Source organism: Cupressus sempervirens, chromosome 9 (genome assembly GCF_028749045.1).
Source record: "Cupressus sempervirens isolate cs-2001-9-10 chromosome 9, ASM2874904v1, whole genome shotgun sequence".
In the NCBI taxonomy this organism is placed as follows: domain Eukaryota; kingdom Viridiplantae; phylum Streptophyta; class Pinopsida; order Cupressales; family Cupressaceae; genus Cupressus; species Cupressus sempervirens.
The window spans coordinates 777,459,132-777,483,859 of record NC_143126.1 but is presented as its reverse complement, the minus strand read 5'-3'; the positions used below and the strand labels follow the sequence as shown (position 1 = coordinate 777,483,859).

The window sequence follows — 24,728 nt, the reverse complement described above, 5'->3', positions numbered from 1 at the left end:
ACTAGATAAAATGCAAAGTTCTCTTTTTTTTCATCTTTTTCTTCTTTGATTTCTGCTAGAGCTGCTTGGATTTTCTTTTGTTCTAGATTGAAGTTATGAGTGTGACCAAATTTGTCACATTTGAAGTATTGTACTTTTGACCAATCTCGTTTCTTGTATGATTTGTTGAACTCCTTTCTATTTCGCTTGAATTTACCTTTCTTTTTTTTATTATTGGTATTAGCTTGAAGAGCTTGAATATCTCCTTCTTGATTTAAGGCGATTCCTCTGGAAACTAATCTTGACTCTTCTCTTCTTGAGTGCATTCATTTTTGAGTAGTTCAAATTTAGCGAGATCAGGTTGAGAGCTTATACCACTAATAAAAGTTTCCCAAGATAGTGGTAGTACTTTTAAAGCTATGATGCTAAGTTCTTTGTCATCTACTTGACTTCCAGTAGTCACAAGTTGATCTTTCAATTCAGAAATTCTTACGAAGTAAGATGTGATTGATTCTCCATTATTCATTTTGATATATCGAAAATCTTGCTTCAATGTTAGCAATCTACTAGTGTTGTTAATTTCAATAGTATTCTTAATTGTAGAAAACATTTCAAAAGTTGTTTTTAGACTAGATATAGAGGGGAGAATGTGATCCTTCATAGAACCTATAAGAATCTTCATGGCTTTGTTTTTGTGCCTCTTCCACATTGTTTTATCTGGATCATTTTCAGGTATTGGTTTATTCGAGTCTATATACTCTTCTAATTCCATCTCTCGTAGTACAATCATAACTCAAATTTTCTATGCTGTAAAATTTGAAGCTCCTTCAAGTCTATCCTCCAACCATACATGAGTCACCATTTTGAATTGAAGATATTTAAAATCTAATATTAACAATTCTGAGATTTAATAATTCTGAGATCAGATTTCTCTATCAAGATGGTTTTGATACCATGTTAATTATTATAGGATCTTTGATAGAGAGATGCAGATATCTTCCTCTTACTTTTCTAATTATAAACTGTAAGATACTGATATAGTATTATCTGAATAATATATATGTTCTTTAAATATGAATTTGATTACAATTTAAAGTAGTGATGATTTATTCTATCTGATTCTTAATGTCAAAAACAACTATATATGCATCGGCTGGTTATTGTATTCTGAATATGGTTATCGCTGAAGAAGAGAGCATTGCCGTTTTATTGATATTCTTCTTCAATCAGCGATTGCATAATATAGGGAAGTAAGAAGTCATGTTCCCGTAGGGACATGACTCTACGTGGGGTCATGGCCCTACGGGTTCATGTACTAATTATTATTGTGATTGTCGATTGGTTTAGCAAACCAATATAAACAACATTTGTTAGCAATCGTGAACTCCAAGGTTAAGTATAGATATATATTAGTAAACATATAACAATGATTATATATGTGTGTGTGTGGGTGTGTGAGGGTGTAGAAATTACTGAATCATATACTTAAAACATATAGTGTTCTTCACTTCTACTGAAGCTACACTTTAACAACATGCAACATGTGAAGAGACTTTTAGTTATGATGTAAGAGTCTCTCAATTCAAGATATACATGAGTGCTTTGTGTGATGAGTGACGTATTGAGTTAGAATCATTGTACTCAGTCCTTAATGATTTAATCAAAGAGATGTATTTTTGGTGTGGCTAGGTTTTTACCCTCAAATTGGAGGGTTTTCCCAGGATCAATTGTGGTGTCTTTCTGTGTCTTAGTGTTTTTTATTTTGTTGATTGCTGTTTATCTTTATTTCTGGGCAAAACATTAACAATTTTCAGTAACTGACGTAATATTGAATTGATGGGCATGGTAACAATTGTTGGAACTCAAACATCTTGCAGCTAATGTAAAGATTTTACAACTCCATTTCATACCATTTGTATCAAGTTGGATGTGACACATACTCCATCTTCTATAGCATGTTCTCCGCACCATGTTCTCTATATTTGGATTTGGCCTATAGGACCACATTGTGCTGGTTTCTAAGTCCAATATTGTAAACACATGCATGATTATCTTGTTTGTCATTAATTGAAGAGCTATTTTTGTTATTCTTTATATTCATTGAATGTGTAATGATACTTCCCCATTTGATCTCTATTGCCCATGCCAAGTTTGTGTAACTCATGGGTGGGTTAGATGGATCCATCGCCTAAATAGTTATGCACTATTCTCTGTGGCTTTCCAAAGCTTGTCATGACTCATAAAATGAAAATCTTAACACAAAAGCCTCTGGTTAATGTTGTGGAAAGGTTTATGAAAGACAATTCATATTTCCAAGAGTAACACAATGTTACATTTTTTTTATAGGAAATATTTATCATTCCTTAGGAAACGTTTTTGGAGGGCTGGTAATGTTTCTGATAGGGTTTCCTTGTTCTGTATTGTGCTTAATATTGAAAATTTGAAAGTCATGTTTTTATAGATGTTATATGTAGACTTTGGCTTACGTAGCTTCTGTTGTCCTGCATTTTGTCATCACAAAATATTGGTAACAACACGAAACTTTTCCAAGCCAGTTTCGCGTTTCTCTAAGCTTGAATTTGATATTTAATTGTTTAATGTTGATCGATTGATCCATTTCAATTCAAATATCAAATTGTTTTACTGAAGGCCTTCGTCAAGTCTTTTTCATTTTTCTTTCTGTCGAGCCTTTGCTTGATTTTTGAGGCCTTCATCATTATTTTCTTTGCTTTTGAGTTTGCGTTTGCTTGTTTTTAGACCTTTGATTTTGCTCATGTTGTGTCTTTCGTTTTTCCCTTCGATTTGGTTTAACCTAGAGGTCAATCGGAGTTGTCAATCAAGAGTTATATCTGTTTTAGTGCTTCAAAAGTGGACATTTTAGGTGCAACAACATGAATTAAAAATATGATGTTATATTTTCAAATTGACATTCACTTTTTGAAAATATAACATTATATTCACTTTTTGTTATATTTTTAAGTTACTTTTACTTTAAATTTATTACTTAAAGTGACTATAGTGCACTTTATGTTATAATTTTATGTTGAGTTACTTTTTAAGTTTTCACTAAAGTAACTATATAACTATATAGTTTTATTTTAATTTTTGGTTTTAAAAATCAAATGCTTATTTAAATGTTACTTTACAATGATGTTTATGTATTATATTTCATAATATGATTAATAAAATTGTTTTTGACCCATTTTATGACATTTTTATAATTTTAAGTGAATTAAATGACTTAACGTCTTCATAAGTGGACATTTTATATGCGATTACATGTAAAAATGCATCAAAAGTGGACTTTTTATATGTCATTGTATATAAAGTTTACTTTGGTGGACATTTTGATGTCATTACATCAAAAGTTTACCATAAGTAGACCTTTTTGATGCTATGACATGAAAAGTGGAGTTTTCATGCTTATGCATCTGAAGTGTGAGTTGCATTTTAAAATATGCATTCCCCTCCAAAAGGTTCGATTTTCACTTGAAAGCATATTTTAAAATATGCATTACACTTAAAAAGGTTCTATTTTCACTTGATGCATATTTTTAAAACATGTATTGCACCTAAAAAGGTCCGATTTTGAAGGAAAACATGTTTTAAAATGTGCTATGCATCCCAAAAAGTCCGATTTTGAAAGGAAAGCATGCATTTGGCCTCCTAGAACCCGATTTGGCTCATAACTTGAGATTTTCTTGGTGGAATTGCATGAAATTTTCTCCATTGAAGACGTTTTTCTTTGGCAATGATTTTCTTGCGTCAAGTATGGATTTAACATACTGAAAATTGTTTTTGGAGATCAATCCTAGGGCACATTTGTGAAGAAAAACTCCAAATACCTTCATTTTTCCTCATAACTTTAGTTTTTCTCAATGGATTTGCATGAGATTTCTTCCATTAGGCTTGTTTTTGCTTGGCAATGGATTTTCTAACATAATAATGGATTTATCTTGCTAAAAAACGTTTTTCCAAACTCCCTCCAAGGGCACGTTTTTGGGAAATTTTTCAAAAAAACCATTTTTGGCTCATGTTTTTACTTCAATCCAAATCGATATGACATTTTAAGTGTTTGTCATTGCATTGTGATACACATTTTCAACTTTGGAAGCTAAAAATGAATTCATTTCATGTCTTTTATGAATCACGTTTTTGCTTAAAATGCCCGGAAAATTGGGGTTTTAATCCATTTTTATGTGTTTTGAAGCCAATTTTCTGCATTTTGATCCATGTATATTCATTTGGGGAAGTTGTTTTTGCATTCACAAGTCAAAAATGACTCAAAAACTTGCATTTTTTAGTCACGTTTTAGCAAAAATGGCCTAGATATAAAAAACTCATATTTTTGTTCAAAAAATTCAAAAAAATGCATTTTCAGCCCATACCTTTGATCAAGAGGGGTCGTTTTTGAGATTTAATGTGTTCTCTTGTCTTTGGAGACCACTTTTTTGGCCTTCTTAAGTCAAATTTGACCATTGAATGTCCATTACATGCATGTATGGAAAAAGTCAAAAGGTTGTTTGAAAATCTGGATTTAAGGGAGAATTGTCTTAAGTCTATAAAACTTGCTATTTTGGCTCTTTAACCTCCAAGTAAGTGGACATTTTCAAGCTTGCTCATCAATTCATGCTTATCTTGCTATTTCCATGCATATTATTGCTTGATGATTGCCATTTGTCCATATATATGCCATGAAAAGTTCATTTTGCCTTTAAAAATGATGAAAACTCTCGTTTTCACACTTTTGGGAATTTTCCAAGCTCCAAATTCGAAATTGCATGTTGAAGTGCATTGCATCTTGACATGGTTGAGTCTTTTGCCAAAGGCATGTGTTTTTTTTTGTGCTTGTTTTTGCGTTTTGCTTGTTTGCATTTTGGTTTTGTCTTCATTTTGGAAGAAATTGCAAGTTCTTTCCCAAGAACTTGAGCACGTTTCACTTCACTCCACTTTTCATTTCATGTGAAAGCATTATCACGTTTCACTTCCATTTTCCATGCCATAACACTTCACATCTCATCCGACAAATGCAATTACATGTTTTTCATCTCATTCACCATCCACATATGTATGTAATCCCATTTTTTGCTTCCATTTTCGCCTCTCCATATGCATTCGTGCCTCCATGAGCAAATACATGTTTTTCCATTTCCCATGTCATTATATGCTTTGCAACTCTTCCATTTGCACTTTCATGTAAAAGCTCGTCCACCATCCACCTTCGCTTTCCATCTTATCCTTCATCCCTTGTTGCATGTTGCATTTACATGTAATCCATTTTCCGTGCAATGACAACTTGAAAACTCAAGTCACTTTTTGAAAATCAACAATCTCCATTTGCATGCATTCCCATGTGCTAAGCACTTTACTTCAAAAAAAGAAAAAGAGGTAAAAGTGCTAATGGAATATTCCGAGTTTACATCTGGACATCATCAAGAAGGTTTTCAAAGTGTCAGAGAATCTAGAATGTGTCAATCTACGAAGGAGAATTCACCATAACTTGAGCGAGAAAAGCTAGATCACATCAAGTTTCCAAATGACAACGGACAATTCGTCAAAGACAATTAGAGGTTATCAAAAGACGTAACACCATGGTTATCAAGGTGAATGTAGCAGCACAAAGTACAAGAACTTCCGATCCTGTGATCATTCGAGATTGCATCTTCAAGTACAAGGCCCTTTAGGATTGTTTCCGTCTCTTCTGTCTTCTTCTTTCATGTTTGTAGTTGGAGAGGATGCATTGCATGAAGATGTGTAATTACATGTAATGCGAGTTACATGTATATGTAAAGAACTTAACGTGCAGTTGCATGGAACCCTATATTTTCTCTTGTAGTCAAACGAGGTCAAAGTTGGTTGAGTTGCTCCCACTTTTTCCTCCACCTTTTTCTCAACTCTTGTGCCTATATAAAGGAGTGTCCCCTCATTGTAAAAATCATCTTTTGTTGTTTGCAAGAAAGCTCTGCCACATTTGTGCAAGCATAACTTTGATTGTGTAGTACAAATTTGGGAGAAAAGTGAATAAAAGTAGCAATTGGATTTGAAGCTTTGACTGGAAGCAATTGTGATAGAGCAAATTTGAAGCTTTGACTGTAATTTGTTCCTATTGTCTTGATTCATGTTATTATTGTGTGTTCAATTAAAGAGCATAGTGATTTAAGAAGCAACTGGAGCCGAAGCTTTGACTGCAAGTAGTTGTGAAAATATATAGCTAGAAGCTTTGTCTGTAGCTTATACTTCTTTCTTAATTTGCAAAATAGTTAAGTTATCCTTAGTTTTAGGAGTCTTTGTGCCTTAATTGTAAAGCTTTTTCATATAGAAGTAGGCCCGGACTTAGAGCCAAACCAGTACATTTTCAGCTTGCCTTTGAGTTAGTGAAGGTTTATCACTATCACTATTTCTAGCTTGTGATAGAAGTGTAGTTAGAGAGTCACCTTACCCATTACTCGCTCCACGAGTAAGTGGATTTTTTCTTGAAAGTTAAGAAGAAAGGATATTGGTAACACCTTTTTTACAAAGTCTCTCGACTTCTTGCTTACCTTGAGTTGATTCAAGGAATGGCAAGAAGGAGAGCCTTCCCTTTAAGGTGGGAGAGACTCTGTCTCACATGTTGTGACTGGTCATTCTATTTTGCAACTGGATTTTTACCCAAAATTGTCGGTTGCAAAATATCCACCCAACAACTTCAAACTTAGGAGTATATTATAAAGTTACCTACTATACTGTACACAAACAAATAAATAGTATTAATCAATATTGCATTCTGAACCTTCTTTCTGAAAGGCTTCCTAGCTTCCAAAAGATTATGTGTACTTCCAACCAAAATATCCCACGTTTGGTATGTTAAGGGTCATATCATGTCAATTATTTGCTACACGTAACACATATAAACTAGAATGGTTTGTGCACAGGAATATAGATGTAAAGACATACATAAATTAGTGGGATTGTACAATCAATTAGTTTAAGGTCTTAGATGTATTATGTTGTCTTGCATTTTGTCACCACAAAATGTTGGTAAAATCACAAAACTTTTTCAAGCTCAGTTTTGCATTTCTTAGAGTTTAGTTCGTTATTTAATTGGTTAGTATTGATCAACCAATGAACATTAATTGAAATAATGAACTCTTTTACTGTAGGTTCTCAAGTCTTTTTCATTTTTCTTTTTGTCAAGCCTATGCTTATTTTTTCTGAGGCCTTCATAGTCATTTTCTTTGCTTTTGAGTGTGTGTTTGTTGTTTTTTAGTCCTTTGGTCTTGCTCAAGTCATGGCTTTCGATTTTCCCTTCGATTTGGTCTAATCTAGAGCGTAATCAGAGTTGTCAGTCAAGAGTTATGGCCGTTTTAGTGCCTCAAAAGTGGACTTTTTGATGCAACAACATGAATTAAAAATATCATGTTATATTTTTAATTTGACATTGATTTTTTGAAAAATATAACTTAAATTCACTTTATATCATGTTTTTAAGTTACTTTATCATTTAAATTTTCACTTGAAGTAACTATAGTGCAATTTATGTTATAATTTTAAGTTGAGTTACTTTTTGATTTTTCATTTAAAGTCACTATATAAACTATATAGTTTTAGTTTTATTTTTAATTTTTAAATCAAATGCTCATTTAAATGTTACTTTTCAAATGATATTTATGTGTGATATTTTTAATATGATATATAAATATTGCTTATGTCCCATTAAAGTAACATTTTAATGAAATTAAATTGATATATGTTTGTTAAATCACTTTAAGTCATCAAAAGTGGACATTTTATATGCAATTACATGTAAAATCCATCAAAAGTAGACATTTTACATGTTACTGCATATAAAGTTCAACTTAAAAGCACAAGACTATCAAAAGTGGACCTTTTTGGTGTCATTACATCAAAAGGTGAGTTTATATGTCATTGCATCAAAAACATGAGATTTCACTTAAAATATGCAGTCCTCCCCAAAAGGTCCAATTTTGATTAAATGCATGTTTTAAAATGTGTCATCCTTCCCAAAAGGTCCAATTTACCTTGTTGAGAGTTTTTAAAGTATGCTTGTCACCCCAAAAAGTCGGATTTTTAAATAAAAACATATTTAAAAATATGTTGTGCCCCCCCAAAGGTTTGATTTTGGAAGATCACTTGCTTTTGCTCTTCAAGAATCCGATTTCGCTCATTTTGAGAGATTTATTTGATGGTTTTGCATGAGATTTTCTCCAATAGGGTCATTTTTGTTTGGCAATGGATTTTCCAACATTGAAAATGGATTTATCTTGCTAAAAAACATTTTTTCAAATTCCTTCCAAGGGCTCGTTTTTGGAAAAATCTTCAAATAAATCAATTTTGAGTGGTTTAAATCATGTTTTTGCAAGGAAAAGAGGCATTTTGGCATATTCTATTAGTGGCATATTCTATCTTGCTATTTTCATGCATATTATGGCTTGTTATTGCACACTTGTCCATATATATGCCATGAAAAGTGCATTTTGCCTTTAAAAATGATGAAAACTTTCATTTTCACACTTTCAGAATTTCCTCAAAATCTAAATTCAAATTTGTGTTGAAGTGCTTTGCATCTTGACATGTTTGAGTCACTTTCCAAAGGTGCGTTTTCCTTTTGAGTTTTTGTGTTTTGTGCGTGTTTGGCAGTTTTCTCCACTTTGGAGAAGTCACAAGTTCTTTCCTAAGAACTTGTTGTTTCACTTCATGCGAAAGCATCATCACGTTTCACTTCTATCTTCCATGTCACAACACTTAACATCTCATCCGACAAATGCAATTACATGTTTTCCATCTCATTCATCATCCGCCCATGCATGTAATCCCACTTTTCGCTTCCATTTTCACTCATCTCACTTTTCGCATCCACTAGCACAACACGATTACACGAAAACCCTTACATGTAATTGCATCTCAAAACTTTGATTCTGACTAAGTCGCTTTTTTGAAAAGTCAAAAAAATGTTATTTTCATCTTCCATGTACTTTGATTTCACCTTTTCACCAAAGATGACTATAAAGTTCATTGTCCCTCTTCCATTTTCCATTTCCATCTCTCCATATGCATTCGCACCTCAATGAGCAAATACATGTTATTCCACTTCCCTTGTCATTACGCATTTGATCTCATCCATCATCCACAGTTACATACAACTCATTCTCCATCCGCATTCGTGTGTAATCCCACTTTCCATTCCTCATTACATGTTGCATTTACATGTAATCTATTTTCCATGCAATGACATCTTGAATGCCCAAGTCACTTTTTAAAAGTCAAAAGCTCTCATTTGCACACATTCCCATGTGCCAAGCACTTTACTTTAAAAAGAAAAAAAGAAAAAAAAGTTAAAGGTGTTGATGGAAAGTTGTTCCGAATTTACATCCAGACACCATCGAGAAGGTTTTCAAAGTGTTAGAGAATCCAGAATGTGCCAATCTATAAAGGAGAATTCATGACAACTTGAGCGAGGAAAGCTTGAACATGTCAAATTTTTAAATGACAATGGACAATTCATCAAAGAGAGTTAGAGGTTATCAAAAGACGCAAGACCATGGTTATCAAGGTGAATGCAGTGACACAAAATACAAGAACTTCCAATCCTGTTATCATCCGAGATAGCATCACCAAGTACAAGGAATCCTGTTATCATCCGAGATAGCATCACTAAGTACAAGGCCTTTTAGGACAATCCCTAGGATTGTTTCAATTCTCTTCCGTTTTCTTTCTTCTTCTTTCATGTTTGTAGTTGGAGAGGATGCATTACATAAAAAATGTAATTATATGTAATGCGAGTTACATTTGTATGAAAAGATGTAATGCGAGTTGCATGTAACCCTATATTTTCTCTTTTAGTTAGACTAGGTCAAATTTCATTAAGTTGCTTCCACTTTTTTCTCCACCTTTTTCTCAACTCCTGTGCATATATAAAGGAGTGTCCCCTCATTGTAAAAATCATCATTATTTTTATGCAAGAGAACTCTGGAGAAATTATGCTAGCAAAACTTTGTTTGTGTAGCATTATTTTGAGAGAGTGAATACAAAGGAGCATTTGAGACTTAACTTTGATTAAGTGAGATTGTTACTTGTGTGAGTTATAAGCTTTGTCTATAATTCATCCAAGTTATCTTTAATTCATGTTATCTTGTGTTTTGGGTAATTCTATCTTGTGAATTGAATATAAAAGAGCTAAGAAGCAATTGGAGCCAAAGCTTTGACCAGGAGCAATTGTGGAAGTGTATAAGTGTTGTTTGTAGCTTATACTTCTTTCTTAATTCAAAAAAATAGTTAAGTTATTCTTACTTTTAGGAGTCTTTGTGCCCTAATTGTAAAGCTTTTCATATATATGTATGATCGGACTTAGAACCAAACCAGTACATTTTCAGCTAGCTTTTGAGTTAGTGAAGATTTATCGGTATCATTGTTTCCAGCTCTTGATAGAAGTTTAGTTAGAGATTCACTCTGCCCATCACTCGCTCCACGAGTAAGTGGATTCTTTCTTGAAAGTTAAGAAGAAAGGATATTGGTAACACCCATTTTACAAAATCTCTCGACTTCTTGCTTACCTTGAGTTGATCCAAGGAATGGTGAGAATGTGGAACCTTCCCTTTAAGGTAGGAGAGACTCTATCTCACACGCTATGACTGGTCATCCTATTTTGTGACTAGATTTTTAGCCAAAACTGTCGGTTGCAAAATATCCACCCAAGATATTATAAGAACCAATTGAAAGCTTTATTAAGAAAAAATAAAGTTAACTCAAAACTGTGATGTAGTGATGAGCAATGTACATAAATTGTATTGTATAGTTTTTTAGTGGATCATGACACGTGCATATATTTAGTTGCTTGCTTGTCTGTACATGTATGTGCACGCCTATATTTTATATGTTTTTAATTTGTTTATGAAATGATAATAGATTCTTGTTATTAACAAAGGAGAGGAATACTACTTGGTAAGCAATTGCATAGGATCGTTGTACAGGGAAATGATTGAGAACTAAAGACCTAATCAGAAGGTACTCAAGTAATTGCCTGACTCACAAGAACAGAAAATTACTAAGAAACTAGCTAAATAATTTAAATGACTTCAATGACCATTATAAGCTAAATATTACAATATTAATTTAATACCCTCTCTTAATGGTTTATTACGAGGTAATTGGTAAATACTTGCTTGTTATTAACAGAGACCGAAAGGTCAATTTATACAAAAGAATGAGACGATGTTTCCTTAGGAAACGATCGTAAAGAATAGAAACATTCTATTCCAGAGAAAGCAAAAAACGAAAGCAAACCAAAGCTAAAGATATTTACAAGATAACCATTAATTAATAATAGATGTCTTATCTATTATTGTAATACCCTCCCTTAATGGTTAATCTATCTAACACACCAAGCTGTCCTTTGAATTTGACAAACTTATCAGGACCAAGAGGCTTGGTGAGAATGTCTACAGTTTGATCTGTGGTAGGAACATACTGCAGATCTATAGTCCCGTCTTCAACCAGCTGTCGTATGTAATGACAATGAACATCCACATGCTTGGTTCGTTCATGGAAGACTGGATTCCGTGCTAACTTGATAACGCCTTCGTTATCAACAAACAGAGTAGTCGGTCCTGCTGGTGACATTTGCATATCCCCAAGCATCCGACGAAGCCAGACAGCTTCACATCCTGCCTTAACAGTCCCTTTGTATTCAGCCTCTGTAGAAGAGAGAGAAACTGCCTGTTGCTTCTTGCTGGTCCATGTGACTGCACCGGATCCCAAACTGAACACATATCCAGATGTTGACTTTTTATCATCAACAGAGCCTGCCCAATCTGAATCTGTGAACCCACTGAGTTTAGGATTAGAACTTCGAGAATACAAAAGTCCATAATCAGAAGTGCCCTTCACATAACGAAGCACACACTTTGCTGCCATCCAATGATCAGCCTTAGGAGCTGTCATAAAGCGTGAAATATAGCTGAGTGCGAAGTTGATATCAAGCCTAGTAGCAGATAGGTAGATGAGGCTGCCTACTAGTTGCCTATACGTAGTATCATCAACGGAAGGAGAATTAGACTTGGCTGATAACTTGAGACCTTTCTCCATAGGTGTAGATGCAGGTTTGCAATCCTGCATTCGGAATTTGTCTAACAAGGCCCTGGCATATTTGGACTGAGAGATGAATATGCCAGAAGACTGTTGCCAAACTTCAACACCTAAGCAATAATGCATGAGCCCAAGGTCAGTCATATCAAAAGACTGGCATAAGTGTTATTTGATTCCCTGAATCAAAGATGCCGAACTGCCAGTGATGATCAGATCATCCACATAGATAACCAGAAGGATGATGTCACTGTTAGTAGTCTTGATGTACAGATTTGAGTCTGAAGAACTCCTCTTGAAGCCTTGATCACTGAGGTACGTATCAATCTTGATGTACCATGCTCGAGGGGCCTGCTTCAAACCATAGAGAGCTTTTACCAATCTAAGAACCTGATGGTCTTTACCAGCAACCTTGAAACCAAGAGGCTACGTCATGTAGACCTCTTCATAGAGATCACCATTCAGGAAAGCACTCTTTACGTCCATCTGATGGACCTTCCAGCCAAATTGTGCTGCCATGGCTAGGACTAATCTGATGGTGCTCATCTTTGCAGTAGGAGCAAAGGTCTCCTCATAATCAATGCCCTGACGCTGAGAAAAGCCCTTTGCCACTAAACGAGCTTTGTACTTATCCAAAGTACCATCTGATTTGTATTTGATTTTGTAGACCCATTTGTAGCTAATGGGTTTCTTCCCTGGGGGAAGATCAGAAAGGACCCAAGTGTTGTTCTTTAGCAGGCTCTGGTGTTTAGATTGCATGGCCTGTTCCCACTCTGGAATTCCTTTAGCCTCGGAATATGTTTGAGGTTCAAACACACTATGAATGTTGGCCATAAGAGCAAAGTTAACAGAATCTGTAGTTTTGCTCTTTTTCCCGAGCAGTTCTCCCATCAGTGAGCTCATCATCATGAAGATCAGCAAGTGTCTTAGCCCACCACTTAGGCCGGAGAGGAGAATGACCAACAATAGTACTAGGAGATGCTTGATCAGTAGGATCCTGATCAGAAGAATTTGGATCAAACTCAGGTGAAGCATCTTCAAAACGAGGTGATCCTGCAGGAGAAGCCAGAGGTGTCTGTACAAGTATCACTGGCAGGACTAGAGCTGGAGGAGCTACTGGAGCCCTCCCATCAGGTGGACCTAATGGAAGCCGAACTCCCAAATCATGAACTTGCATAGGTTGGTCTGCTGGATCAGGAACAGGAGAAATAGGCATGAATGGTCCTCGCTGCTCATCAAAGACTACATCGTGGCTGTATATGAGATGAGATGTCTCAACATCAATAAGGTGGTAGGCTTTGTGAAGACTACTATTCAAGCATCAGTTTCTGACTTTTGGCATCCAACTTGGTGTGTGAAGCATCAGGGATCCAAACAAAAGCAAGAGAGCCAAAAACCTTCAGGTGACTGATTCTAGGCTTGCGACCTGCTGACCAGGCCTCTTCCGGAGTTTTACCTTTGACCGCCACTGTGGGTGACCGGTTCAACAGATAAATTGCAGTGTTAACTGCTTCTGCCCAAAAACGCTTTGGAACATGTCTATGTTCGAGCATGGAACGAGCCATCTCTATGATTGTCCTGTTCCAACGTTCAACTACACTATTTTGTTGTGGTGTGTGGGGTGTGGTGAACTGGCGTTGGATGCCATGTGTATCCAAGAAGCTGGAGAAAACATTAGAACAAAATTCCCCTCCATTGTTTGATCTAAGAGTAATAATAGATTTCCCAGACTTTTTTAACTAAGGGTTTAAACTTCTGAAATACAGTAAATGCATCGGATTTCTTTTTAAGGAAATACACCCACATTTTTCTACTGAAATCATCTACAGACAACAGAAAATACCTGTACCCAAGAACAGAAGGAGTGGCCATAGGGCCGCAGATATTAGCATGAACAAGCTGAAGGACTTGAGAAGCTCGCCAAGAATCGCCACTGGGGAAAGGTGTTCGATGTTGCTTCCCAGCCTGACATGCGTCACAAACTCCAAGGTGTTGGGTTTAAATCTCTGGCAAACCAAGAACAAGCTCATCCCAAGCAAGTTGTGAGAGATAATGCACATTTAAGTGCCCATATCGCTGATGCCAAAGTGTGCTGATGGAAGATCGCCGAGCAGCCATAGCTAAGTCCTGAGAATCACCAGAATCAGTAAGTCTGAAAAGATCATGATCCTCAAGACCAACTGCAACAGTAGACTTAGTCGCCCGATCAGTGATGGTGCACTGATGTGAACTGAAGGTGACTGCCAAGTGTGGAGAATGTCGCAGCAATTGACTGACCGAGAGTAGATTTAGTTCCATCCCTGGAACGTAGTACACATCAAGGAATATGAGCTTCCTCCCAACAGACTGAATTTGAATGTTGCCTTTACCAACAACCATGTACTCTTCTCCACCACCAAAGATAACAAAATCTGAATAAGGCTAGTAGTCAGTAAACCAGTCTCTGCGGTGAGTGAAATGTCGAGAGGCACCTAAATTGATGTACCAAGCAGATGACTGCACATGATCTGCGGGTCTTTTAGCCATGGAGGCGTAAAAGGCAGATTCCGCCTGCTTAGTGTGCTCTGCACTGTTCGCTTTGGGTTGCAAACCTGATTGCTTAGACTGGGCAGCTAAGCGTTTCCGACATGCAACCTTCATGTGACCATTCTTGTGGCAATAGTTGCATTGAATGTTCTTCTTTTTGGTACCATCGGATGCTAGAGCAGAAGACTTCTGCTGAGATGGTTGCTGAAACTTGCCCTTATCCTTCTGAAAGGATTTCGCAGCAAAGGCTTGCTCAGTGGAGGTGGAACTGGAGCTGCTACCGAATTGTTTCCACCGATCTTGCTGAAGTAGCAGGGTACAGAGATCAGTGAACTTTAGATCAACACCAGTAGATGTGATGTTGAGAGTCTCGATAAAATGCTCATAGGAATTTGGTAAACTCCGAAGAGTGATTACCACAATATCCTCTTCCTCCATCTTGCGACCGATGGCAAGTAATTGATCACGAATTTCCTGAATCCGATTCAGGTGTGCTTGGAGCGAGGTGCGCTCATCCATGACAATAGAAAACAGAGTGTTTTTCAAAAAGAAGGCTCTGCTCTTGTCGGAAGTCTCATGAAGACCTTTGAGATGTGTCCAGATTTCGGCCGCTGTCTTGCCGGATGGAATCTGAGAAAGCTGGTCATCAGCTACGGAGAGTTTGAGAAGCATTACTGCCTCTCGATTGTTTAGATCCCATGTATCTTGATCAGGACCCGGAGAAGTCGGACGCTGCTTAACACCTAGAACAAGTTGATCGGTGTTTCGATATTCGAAGATTGCGATGATGCGTTGCTTCTAGGTTCCATAATTGCGACCATTGAATTTGGAATTATGCTCGAGTAGAATATTTGTCAGAGATGCCATGGCATGTTTTTTAATGAAAAACTGTGAAAATCTGTGAAGGCACGTTCTTCGAGGCAAAAATACGGAAGACCCAGAAGAGAGCTCGAAAAACCCAGAAGGAATCTGCTATCGTTTTCTGAATCCGTTGGCTCGAAAATCGAGGCACCTAGAAAAAACGGACAACCTAGTTGAGCTCTCGAAAAACCCACCAAGAATCTGCAAACAAAATATTTTTTCGACCCCAAAAATTAGGGTTTCGAAAAAAAACGGCCCTAGCTGAAAAAAGCTTGAAAAAACTTCAGATTTCTTGATAAAAAATGGTCGAATCTGCTTCCCAGAGCACGATGGCAGACTGAGACGACTACGAGCATGAAGATTTGATACAGAAACATGCAGATTTTCACCCCAAAAACGTGTAGGCTGAAGACGCGAAAATGGAGTGTAAAAAAAAAAGCGCGATTTGCAGAGGATGTTACGCAAAAGAAATCGCGATTTTCAAATACCAGCTGAGAATGGTACAAAACGACCACGATTTTCATGCAATTTGTAGACCCAAGTTCAGAATTTCTCTAGACAGAAAAACCTAGGCGGGTTTTTGGAGAAAATAGCTGAAATAATTTTGGAAAAATTTAAACAAATAATTTCAAGAAGAAATTATAAATTTTAACAAAAAAATTTAAGCATTTAGCTCTGATACCATATTACGAGGTAATTGGTAAATACTTGCTTGTTATTAACAGAGACCAAAAGGTCAATTTATACAAAAGAATAAGACGATGTTTCCTTAGGAAACGATCGTAAAGAATAGAAACATTCTATTCCAAAGAAAGCAAAAACCGAAAGCAAACTAAAGCTAAAGATATTTACAAGATAACCATTAACTAATAATAGACGTCTTATCTATTATTGTAATATGGTTATGTGACCAACTATTCCACATAAGACTTGACACAATCTGCAGGTTATTTGGCCATGATTACATAGAAGGCCGATTCCTCTTTAGAATGTTTTGTGACATGAGCCTACTATTGGAGACCCTCTTGGTTTGACTTTTGATCAGCCAATTGCTCTTTGCAAAACTTTTGTACATAATCAAGTTTATTGCAATAATCAACAATGACGTGATATACTTCAGATTCTTTGAAGAATTTTTGATTTGTCTTCTCTTCTGAGTATGCTTGCCTTTACCTTTGTCCTTGACGATAAACACCTATTCCACATTGGCAATCTCACTGTTGTTACCAAACTGCTGTTTACATTTGGTTTGATTTAAGAGCTTATTGCACAGGCCATTAAACATCAAGTCAACGTTAATGGAAGTAGTGTTGAGAGTTTTGATCAAGCACTCATAGGATCGTGGTAAACTTTTCAGCTTGATAACCACCATATCCTCTTCTTCCATGTTGCGACCAAAGGCCCTCCAGTTGATAGTGAATGTATTTGAACTTCATTAGATGATCTTGCAAATACATCTTGTCATTCATCATGACATACCCTTAAGGAATCTGATGTCTTGTGCAGATCTTTCAAGTGACTCTAGATCTCTGTAGTAGTCTTGCTTGGCGACACTTTTGGAAGCATCTCATGGGTGATAGATAAGTAGCATAGTCGCTTCTTGATTATGCACATCAAACTTACCCCAGTCTTTTCTCGCAGCCATGGGATGAGTAGTTTTAACAAGAACATGCTGATCAAGACATTGATACTTAAAAATAGTGAGCGTTCCTACTTCTAGGTTGGGTATTGAAGCCATCCATCTTGTTATCCAGAGGCATGTAAAGTGAGATTAGCTCCTCAAAAACTTCAATTTTTGTTGATAAAAAACTGGTAAAAAACAAAACCTACAATTCTGTCCCAAAATTGTCAAAGAAGTTTGGCTGTTGCAGAACAATACCACAATTTTGTGGAAAAATCATTAAACCCCTAGCACACATTTTTGTGAAAAAATCGTAAACAAGCCTGGTTTTCTAAAAAATTGGGTAAAAATCGATGACGTTGAAAATTGTTAGAAAAGGAGGTTCTCACAATTTTAAGGAGAAATCATTAAAACCCTAGATGTTGAAATAAACCCATGATTATTGTTGTTAAAATCACCAAAAGGATTGAGAAAAGCAAACCATGATTTTCTAATGAAAAGATTGCATTTTTTTGTTTCATGTGGTATGGAGAAACATTGCACTGAAAAGAATTACCAAGTTTTCCAAAAATCAGTAAAGAGTGACCCTGCAAGAAAAAATATGGTCTCCAAAATCATGGTGCTAGAAACCTTTTTGCTGAAGCAGGGGTGCAGTCACAGGAGATACAACCAAAAAACTAGCTCATGCACAAAAATTGGCCTTGTAAAGCATGGGTATAAACTAACCATTGTCGTTTTAGGAAAAAATGCTACCAAAAAGCCTTTTCATTGGAAAGATGTGTTAATGTTAGTGTAATCTCAGTCGGATAAAACTCAATATATATATATATATATATATATATATACATACTTAATTCATTTAATATATATATTAGATATATGAGAAATATTATATATTATATTATTATATATAAAAGTTTTACAACATTCTTAATCATGATCATATGCAAATGTTACTGATAACTAATGAGAGTTAAAAAAGACATGTCTCTATGGAAACACGCCGCTTAATATCATATACATATGCATTGAGAATGTAACTTGGAACACACATAGAAATCTATAAGTGCTATTACAAGTTACAGCAATGACAAATCTCAAACTTTAACGTGGTATCAGAGCTAGTTCCCTTCTTAAAAGCCTAAACAGCTTGAAGGTGGATCTACTGTTAAATATCAAGTCAAATTTGAGAATAATTTCCTGACTTCTCCCAATAGAGTAAACAAAGGGGTAGACAATATAAAGTGAGGAGTCTCTACGCAGAGATCAAAGGAATGTCAGAGTTTAGAGAGAGCAGAAGTTATAAGAATGAATGAATGAAGGAGATCTTGAAGTAGATGAGTAACATTGAATCACCCCTCGGAAATCTCAGAGAGTCAACGAGCTTATTATATGACTTACATGAATTAAATTAAAATGTAATATTGGGATGTCAAAAGAAAAAATCTCTATGACGTAGTCAAATTTTGGAACAGAACGAAACAAGGCAATAAGGAAAGAAATTAAACAAACTAGGTTACTAGTGATTCTGTATATTTGACCCACTGATATAAGTGTAAATCAATTAATTGCCATCGTGGTAAGTATGCAAGATGGCAGACACAAAATCAGATAAATGAATTAAATGATACCAACATCATTTGCTGAACAACACCTTGTGAGACTTTACTCATCTTGACAAGTAATACGAATGACGAAATACCTAGTACCTTTGCCAACCACGATGATGTTAGAGCAGATTCCAGTGGCATGGTCATCTGTATGAATCAGAGGTGGATATTAATGTGCATATTATAAATATTTCTCAGAGGTCATTGCTACGAAAATTGACATTTGCCTTAAGAGGGTGGAAAAGGTTATATCATAAGCAATCCTAAGGTTAGAATCATATATGGCATAGTGCTGGATGCCATATTCTATAGTTGACAACTTCATATTCGTTGGGCCATATTTAAGCAACACATATGGCAGTAGTATCAGTACCATGATATTAGGAAAGCTAAGTATTATATTAACAAAGATTACAACCTCATTTGTTACTTTAAGATATGCAAAAAGGTATAGTCACCTTGGAAACTCATCCAATAGCATATATGAGGTAAAAGATATTATTTTTAAGTTATAAAATGTCGCTATCTATAAATGGAGGATATGACATGGATGTCGTGGGGGACAATAAAGACAAAGAAGAGGAGGGCAATCATATTGAATTGTTCGACCTATTATTATGTGAAGTGGGCAAATGTGGTCTATGCAAAAGTAATCGGAGGGACCCCACGTGATAAATAAGGGAGAGGTACTTCATAAAGTGGAGTATTATAGAAGCAGCCGAAAATGTAAAAGAGGAAAAAGAAGGGAGTAAATAATTGTCCCGTGGGTAATTAAGAGGGTTAAGTAAGTATATAAGCTTATTTAGATTTTTCATATAGATAAATGGTAGATTATTTAAGTTTCTTATTCAAATGTATGGTAGATATGTAAATAAGTACATATATGGCAATTCAGGAGAAGAATATTTTTAAGGAATAATATTTACTAACTTGATAATATGAATCAAATGGTATAAGAAAGATTAAATAATGAGCAGTAAATGAATGGGTGTGTTAAGTGAGATAAGTATTATATTGGTAGTTAGTCTCTTATTTATATTTCTACACGAACAATAAGAGCTATGTTCCTTGATCTTTTCCTTCGAGAAAGTTATTGCAGGAAGAGGGAGATTGAGATTTAGAGGGGGCCTAACATTTCATTAGAGGTAACCTTGAAAGAGAGGGAGTAGATAGAGGATAGTTCAGTCAACCTTCGACAATCTTAGTCATATTGATTGAGAGAGTGTAAACTGTGTTGAGATGGATTCTCTAGTGATCAATAAAGTGTACTAGTCAAGAGGACTGTGATTTATGAATACACCTCATGAGTATGTGGGCCTAACCCCTTGTGTACATTATGAAGAAGTGATGACTTCCAAATGATTATCACTTGTATCTGTAGAAGTTATTGAAAGGTGACAATCTTTCAATAACTTAACCTTCTATTGTGATAGACATTTTATGATGTCTGAAACAAATTATAATAGATTGTAAACTTGCATGGTGGAATAAGTTCCTTAAATAGACCATGACTTTCTATTGTGATGGACATCTAATGATGTCTAAACAGATTATTATAGATGATAACTTGCATGTTGGATTAAGTTCCTTAAACAAACCATGGCTGTTCATATGGTAAGCATTACGAGAATGTGTGTGCACATACGTTATGAAATTTTTGAGTACATGGTGAATGTTATGCGAATTGATGTTCAGGAGGCCATTACACAAAGTACTTGATGAATATCATGTGACTTGATGTTCAGGAGGCCATTACTCACGGTACTTGGTGAATATCAATGCACGTACCATAACTTGGATATATAAGAAGAATGCCATCTAACTTGATATTATTGAGCATATTATATTCTATAATATCATGAGTTAGGCGATATCTCCTCTTGCAATAGATGAGCCTATTGTGATATATACTTAGTTGTCTTCCCTAGTGAAGAGGGAGTGTTGAATTAATAGTAGCTTCGGTCAGGTATAGGTATATTTGATTGATTGTTTTGGAAATACAATCATCACCCTTGTATCTAATTGAAACTCTACAAATATTTGATCTTATTGCAGATAGATAATTATCTATAGCAGATTGTAATGGAACCAAGTATATTGTAGATTTGCACTTGGATATTCTACTACAGATTATTGTCAGTTTTATGTTCCTCTTGCCCAGATCAAGTTATGATAAAATGCATGAATAAATCAGATCAAAGTCAGATTATTTCTCATTGCAGGTCAGCAACGTGTCATTAAATTTGGTTAGATGCTAACTATTGCTAATCCTGATTAGAATCAGTCTTTGGTTTGGGAAAAAATAGTTGCATTTGAAGAGACATGTCCATGAATGGACATTTGTCCACTTCGTCCACAAAGTGGAGACATGCCCAATCATGGACATGCCTTTTCATCTCTTACATATACTCAAACTGATCCGCCAAGAAGAGCATCAATATCAATTAATGTTCTGCCTTTTGGAGTTAGGTGAATAGACAAATTAGATTCAGACTAATCAATATTAAATTACCACTTGCATCCACATTTGACAAAGATCCAATTCTGATTACATTCTGCAAATTAGTATTCTGCGATTAGTAATACTCATATTCTGAGAACAAGACATTCATAGTTATAAATCTGAGATAAATTTAATCAACATTTACAAAATAATAGAGCATGTAATATTGACCGATTAAAAAGAAAACTAGAGACTATTTTGAGAAGGGCAAGTCAACAATGTGCAAGACACCTTACATCTAGGCCATCTTTAGTTTTAATAATGTGTGGAGTGATATTTTTTCACAGAAGTTAATGAAGTGGGATTTGATTGTCAAAATGGAATGGATGGGGTTTATAGGTGGTTCTAAGGGATTTTTTTGTTTGGGATGTGAGGATTTTCACATAGATACTGTTGTTGTGTTCTGTTGAAATTTTTGTCTTGGCAGCACAAATAGTCTTAAGCTAGTGTTTCTGTTGTTGGATAGTACTAGACATATAGTAGTGTGGATATTTGTTGAACATGCCAAAAAGGAAACCTGACAAGGACAGAGAACTTACATTTTTCATTGTAATGAAAATTATGTCTCGACTTACAACTAATATTATATTAATGGAAGAGCAATAGGCAACCTGACAAGTGCTGTATTAATTATCTTCAAATGAAAGATGCGCATGATGTAAAACAGAGGAAGCAGGTTAGGGTCCATCAGTAGAAAGAAGATGTAAGTCAAAATGTATATTTTGGTTGCAGTATTAGATTTAAATCTGTATTTTTTTTTTTTAGTTGGAATATTTTTGTTTCTAATCTGTTGGATGCGAGTAATATACCTTGCCCTAATCCAAATGCTTCTTTCAGAATCCCTATAAGCTTTTAATTGATATCTGCCGCCTCATGAACTATTTATCATAACCAATTTAAGTATGTCAATGTTTTATTATTATTTAAGCATCTTTGTATACATACTAATAGTAGCTGTGTCAATGTTTTATTATTATTTAAGCATCTTTGTATACATACTAATAGTAGCTGTGGATGGTTTTATATAACTTATTGCCAGGTTGGATCAAATTTGAATGAAGAAAAAACTCAACTTATTTGATATGCTATAAATGTTTTGTTCAAATGATATATAGTCTTTGTTTTCATTTTATGCTTCTATCCTCATGAAAAAGTGATTTGCTCTTCAAGAGCACCATTTATTGAGCTTATGTTTTCCAAATTTCTTAGAAAATATGTTCCTTTGCTTTTAACCTTTTGTTTTTGTACTCATTGACTGTGGGCAATGTTGCAGTTGTGTTGTGAATCAAAGGTCTGTTTTGATCCATGAAAATCTTGGAATTATTGCAAGGTACATTTCCACCTCTTTTCTTTCATTCAATACATTTCAATTTGAAATAAGCGCTTACAATGTTAATTGTTATAAATTGGAATTATTCTTAAGTTTTTGATTTTTATAATAGAAAAAAGGATGAATATGTTTAGGGGATCAACCAAGTTCAAATTATCCTTTTACAATATATTGTTATAAAGAGATGGGTAATGTTACAAGAACTCTTGTCAGATATGTAGCATCTTGTGAATATCATGTCCATGTGTGCTTTGTACACAAGCTCTCTACATTTAAAATTTTGTTTTGGGTGCAAATAGGGCACGTGTTTTATAGCTAGAGAGGAGGCCGAAATTTCAATAAAACAACATGGGATGGAAGAAACCAGCACGCTAATAAAGGGCAACATGAGAACAGGAAGGATGAGTCAGCGACAACATAAGTAATGAAAGGACATGAACACAAATATGGTGATCGTGGGCCTTGTCATACGGAATTCACAAATTGTGAATTAGCGGTATAAAAAATTTAAATAAGCACATGTTAAATATGAAATCACAGAATTTCCAAGACTAATAGATAATCATTTGCGTATAATATTGAGTAATTTAAGGTATCCCCCAAAACATTGAATTTCTCTTTTTCAGCTTATGCCAATTTTTCTTCTTTTTCATTTCTAGTGAAAGGGAATCTCTAGATGAACGATAGCTTATGTACAGCATTACCTATTATGCATAACATATAAAACATATTAATTAAATTTGAATGTTGCAAAGATGCTTGTAACATATACAAATGCAAGTGGACATGTTAATAATCATGTTTTGTACTTCCTAGTTATATTATGAATTTTGCACGCTATAATGGTACAATTTTAATGAGGCTAGAGAATAATGAGCTATAGTTATTAGTCAACTATTGCAACTATTACCAGTTCTGTTTTGTAATACATAATACATGGTACACATGTATGATCTATGTTTTGTTCAGTAGTTCAGATCAGGAAGGTCTGAAGTCAGGTACACGCTATTGGTTCACTTGTAGGTTGCTTGTACTAGTGCTAGAGGAATTATGCAGGTTGCTACAAGTATTAATACTGCTGTAGGCATCATGCAGGCTGGTGCAAGTGTTATATCATCCATATGAGTTATACATACATTATTCTTCTGTTGAGATAGTTGTTGGGACATTTTCTATTGCTTCCAGAAATATAGTGCAGTTAGAATGAACATGCAGCCGGTGTATGAGTGGAGAAATATGCTTTCAAGTCTTTGGCAGTGGTCTGGAACATTGATGGGAGATTTGTGGCAACAGTCATCAATATGTTCACTTTTTTCAGAATGGTTCTGGCAATTATTATTGGTGGAATTTGTCTAAAGGCAAAAGAACAAAAAAGGGATGTGTTAATGTGTGTTTTATGATCACATTAACAATAGAATGAAATATTGAATTGTATTATCTATTCTTGATCAAAATTCCGCATATGCTGAGATTGCAGGTGAGATCACATAGCTAATTTATGAGGTTCCTTCTAGGTTGGATGAGGTCAATGGTAAATGTGATATCCTTGTATCATGAGGGGCCTTATGTTATATTCCTCAGGTTGACTTTGAAGAATACTAAGGGAGCTTTCAACTGATATTGCAATGATAGTACATTTTTTGGGTTTTTGTAATATGCAGAAAGTAAATGAGAGTGGAGTTGAGGAATTCTATTCTAATCTTAAGAACTTGAAAGATGGATACTGCTATGATGAAATGTACCAAACTTTGCTTCCTAAATTCAACAACTACACAAAGCTGGTGCTACCTTTAAAGGTTGTGCAAATAATTTTCATATTCCAGTGAACACCATCAAAACAAAAAATGTGCATTAAAGATATAAGTGAATCATCTACATAATAGCTCAGATCCAACCTTACATTGTGCTTAGGAATCTCCTAAGAACCAAAAGTATGAGAAAGACAGTTTCACCGTAACACTATTATCGGTCGCATTCATCCAAGTACTTGAAAACAAATCTAATCTATGTGAGGGGACAAAGACAACAAGCAAGCACCAAGGTACATCAAGAAATCACCAAATTTCAATGAAGACTTTGGTATATCAATAGCTCATAAATAACAATCTCCAAATCTGTCCTTTACAAATGAAAAGTGAGACCTTTATATAGGTCTCAGATTACAATTAGTAGCCTAGATCGAAATGAAATCAATTGCAGAAATTGTGCCGCCTCAACCCT

The 24,728-nt window shown here is 35.1% G+C and overlaps 1 protein-coding gene across 1 annotated transcript in view; it reads left to right on the top strand.

The window, feature by feature from the left end:
• LTA3 (Dihydrolipoamide acetyltransferase, long form protein) overlaps positions 1–24,728 on the top strand; it is a 199,400-nt gene that overhangs the window by 26,822 nt on the left and 147,850 nt on the right. The window contains exon 2 of the mRNA XM_089802031.1: positions 22,452–22,508. Coding sequence (XP_089658157.1) covers positions 22,452–22,508 — 57 coding nt within the window. The remainder of the gene's footprint in view (positions 1–22,451; positions 22,509–24,728) is intronic.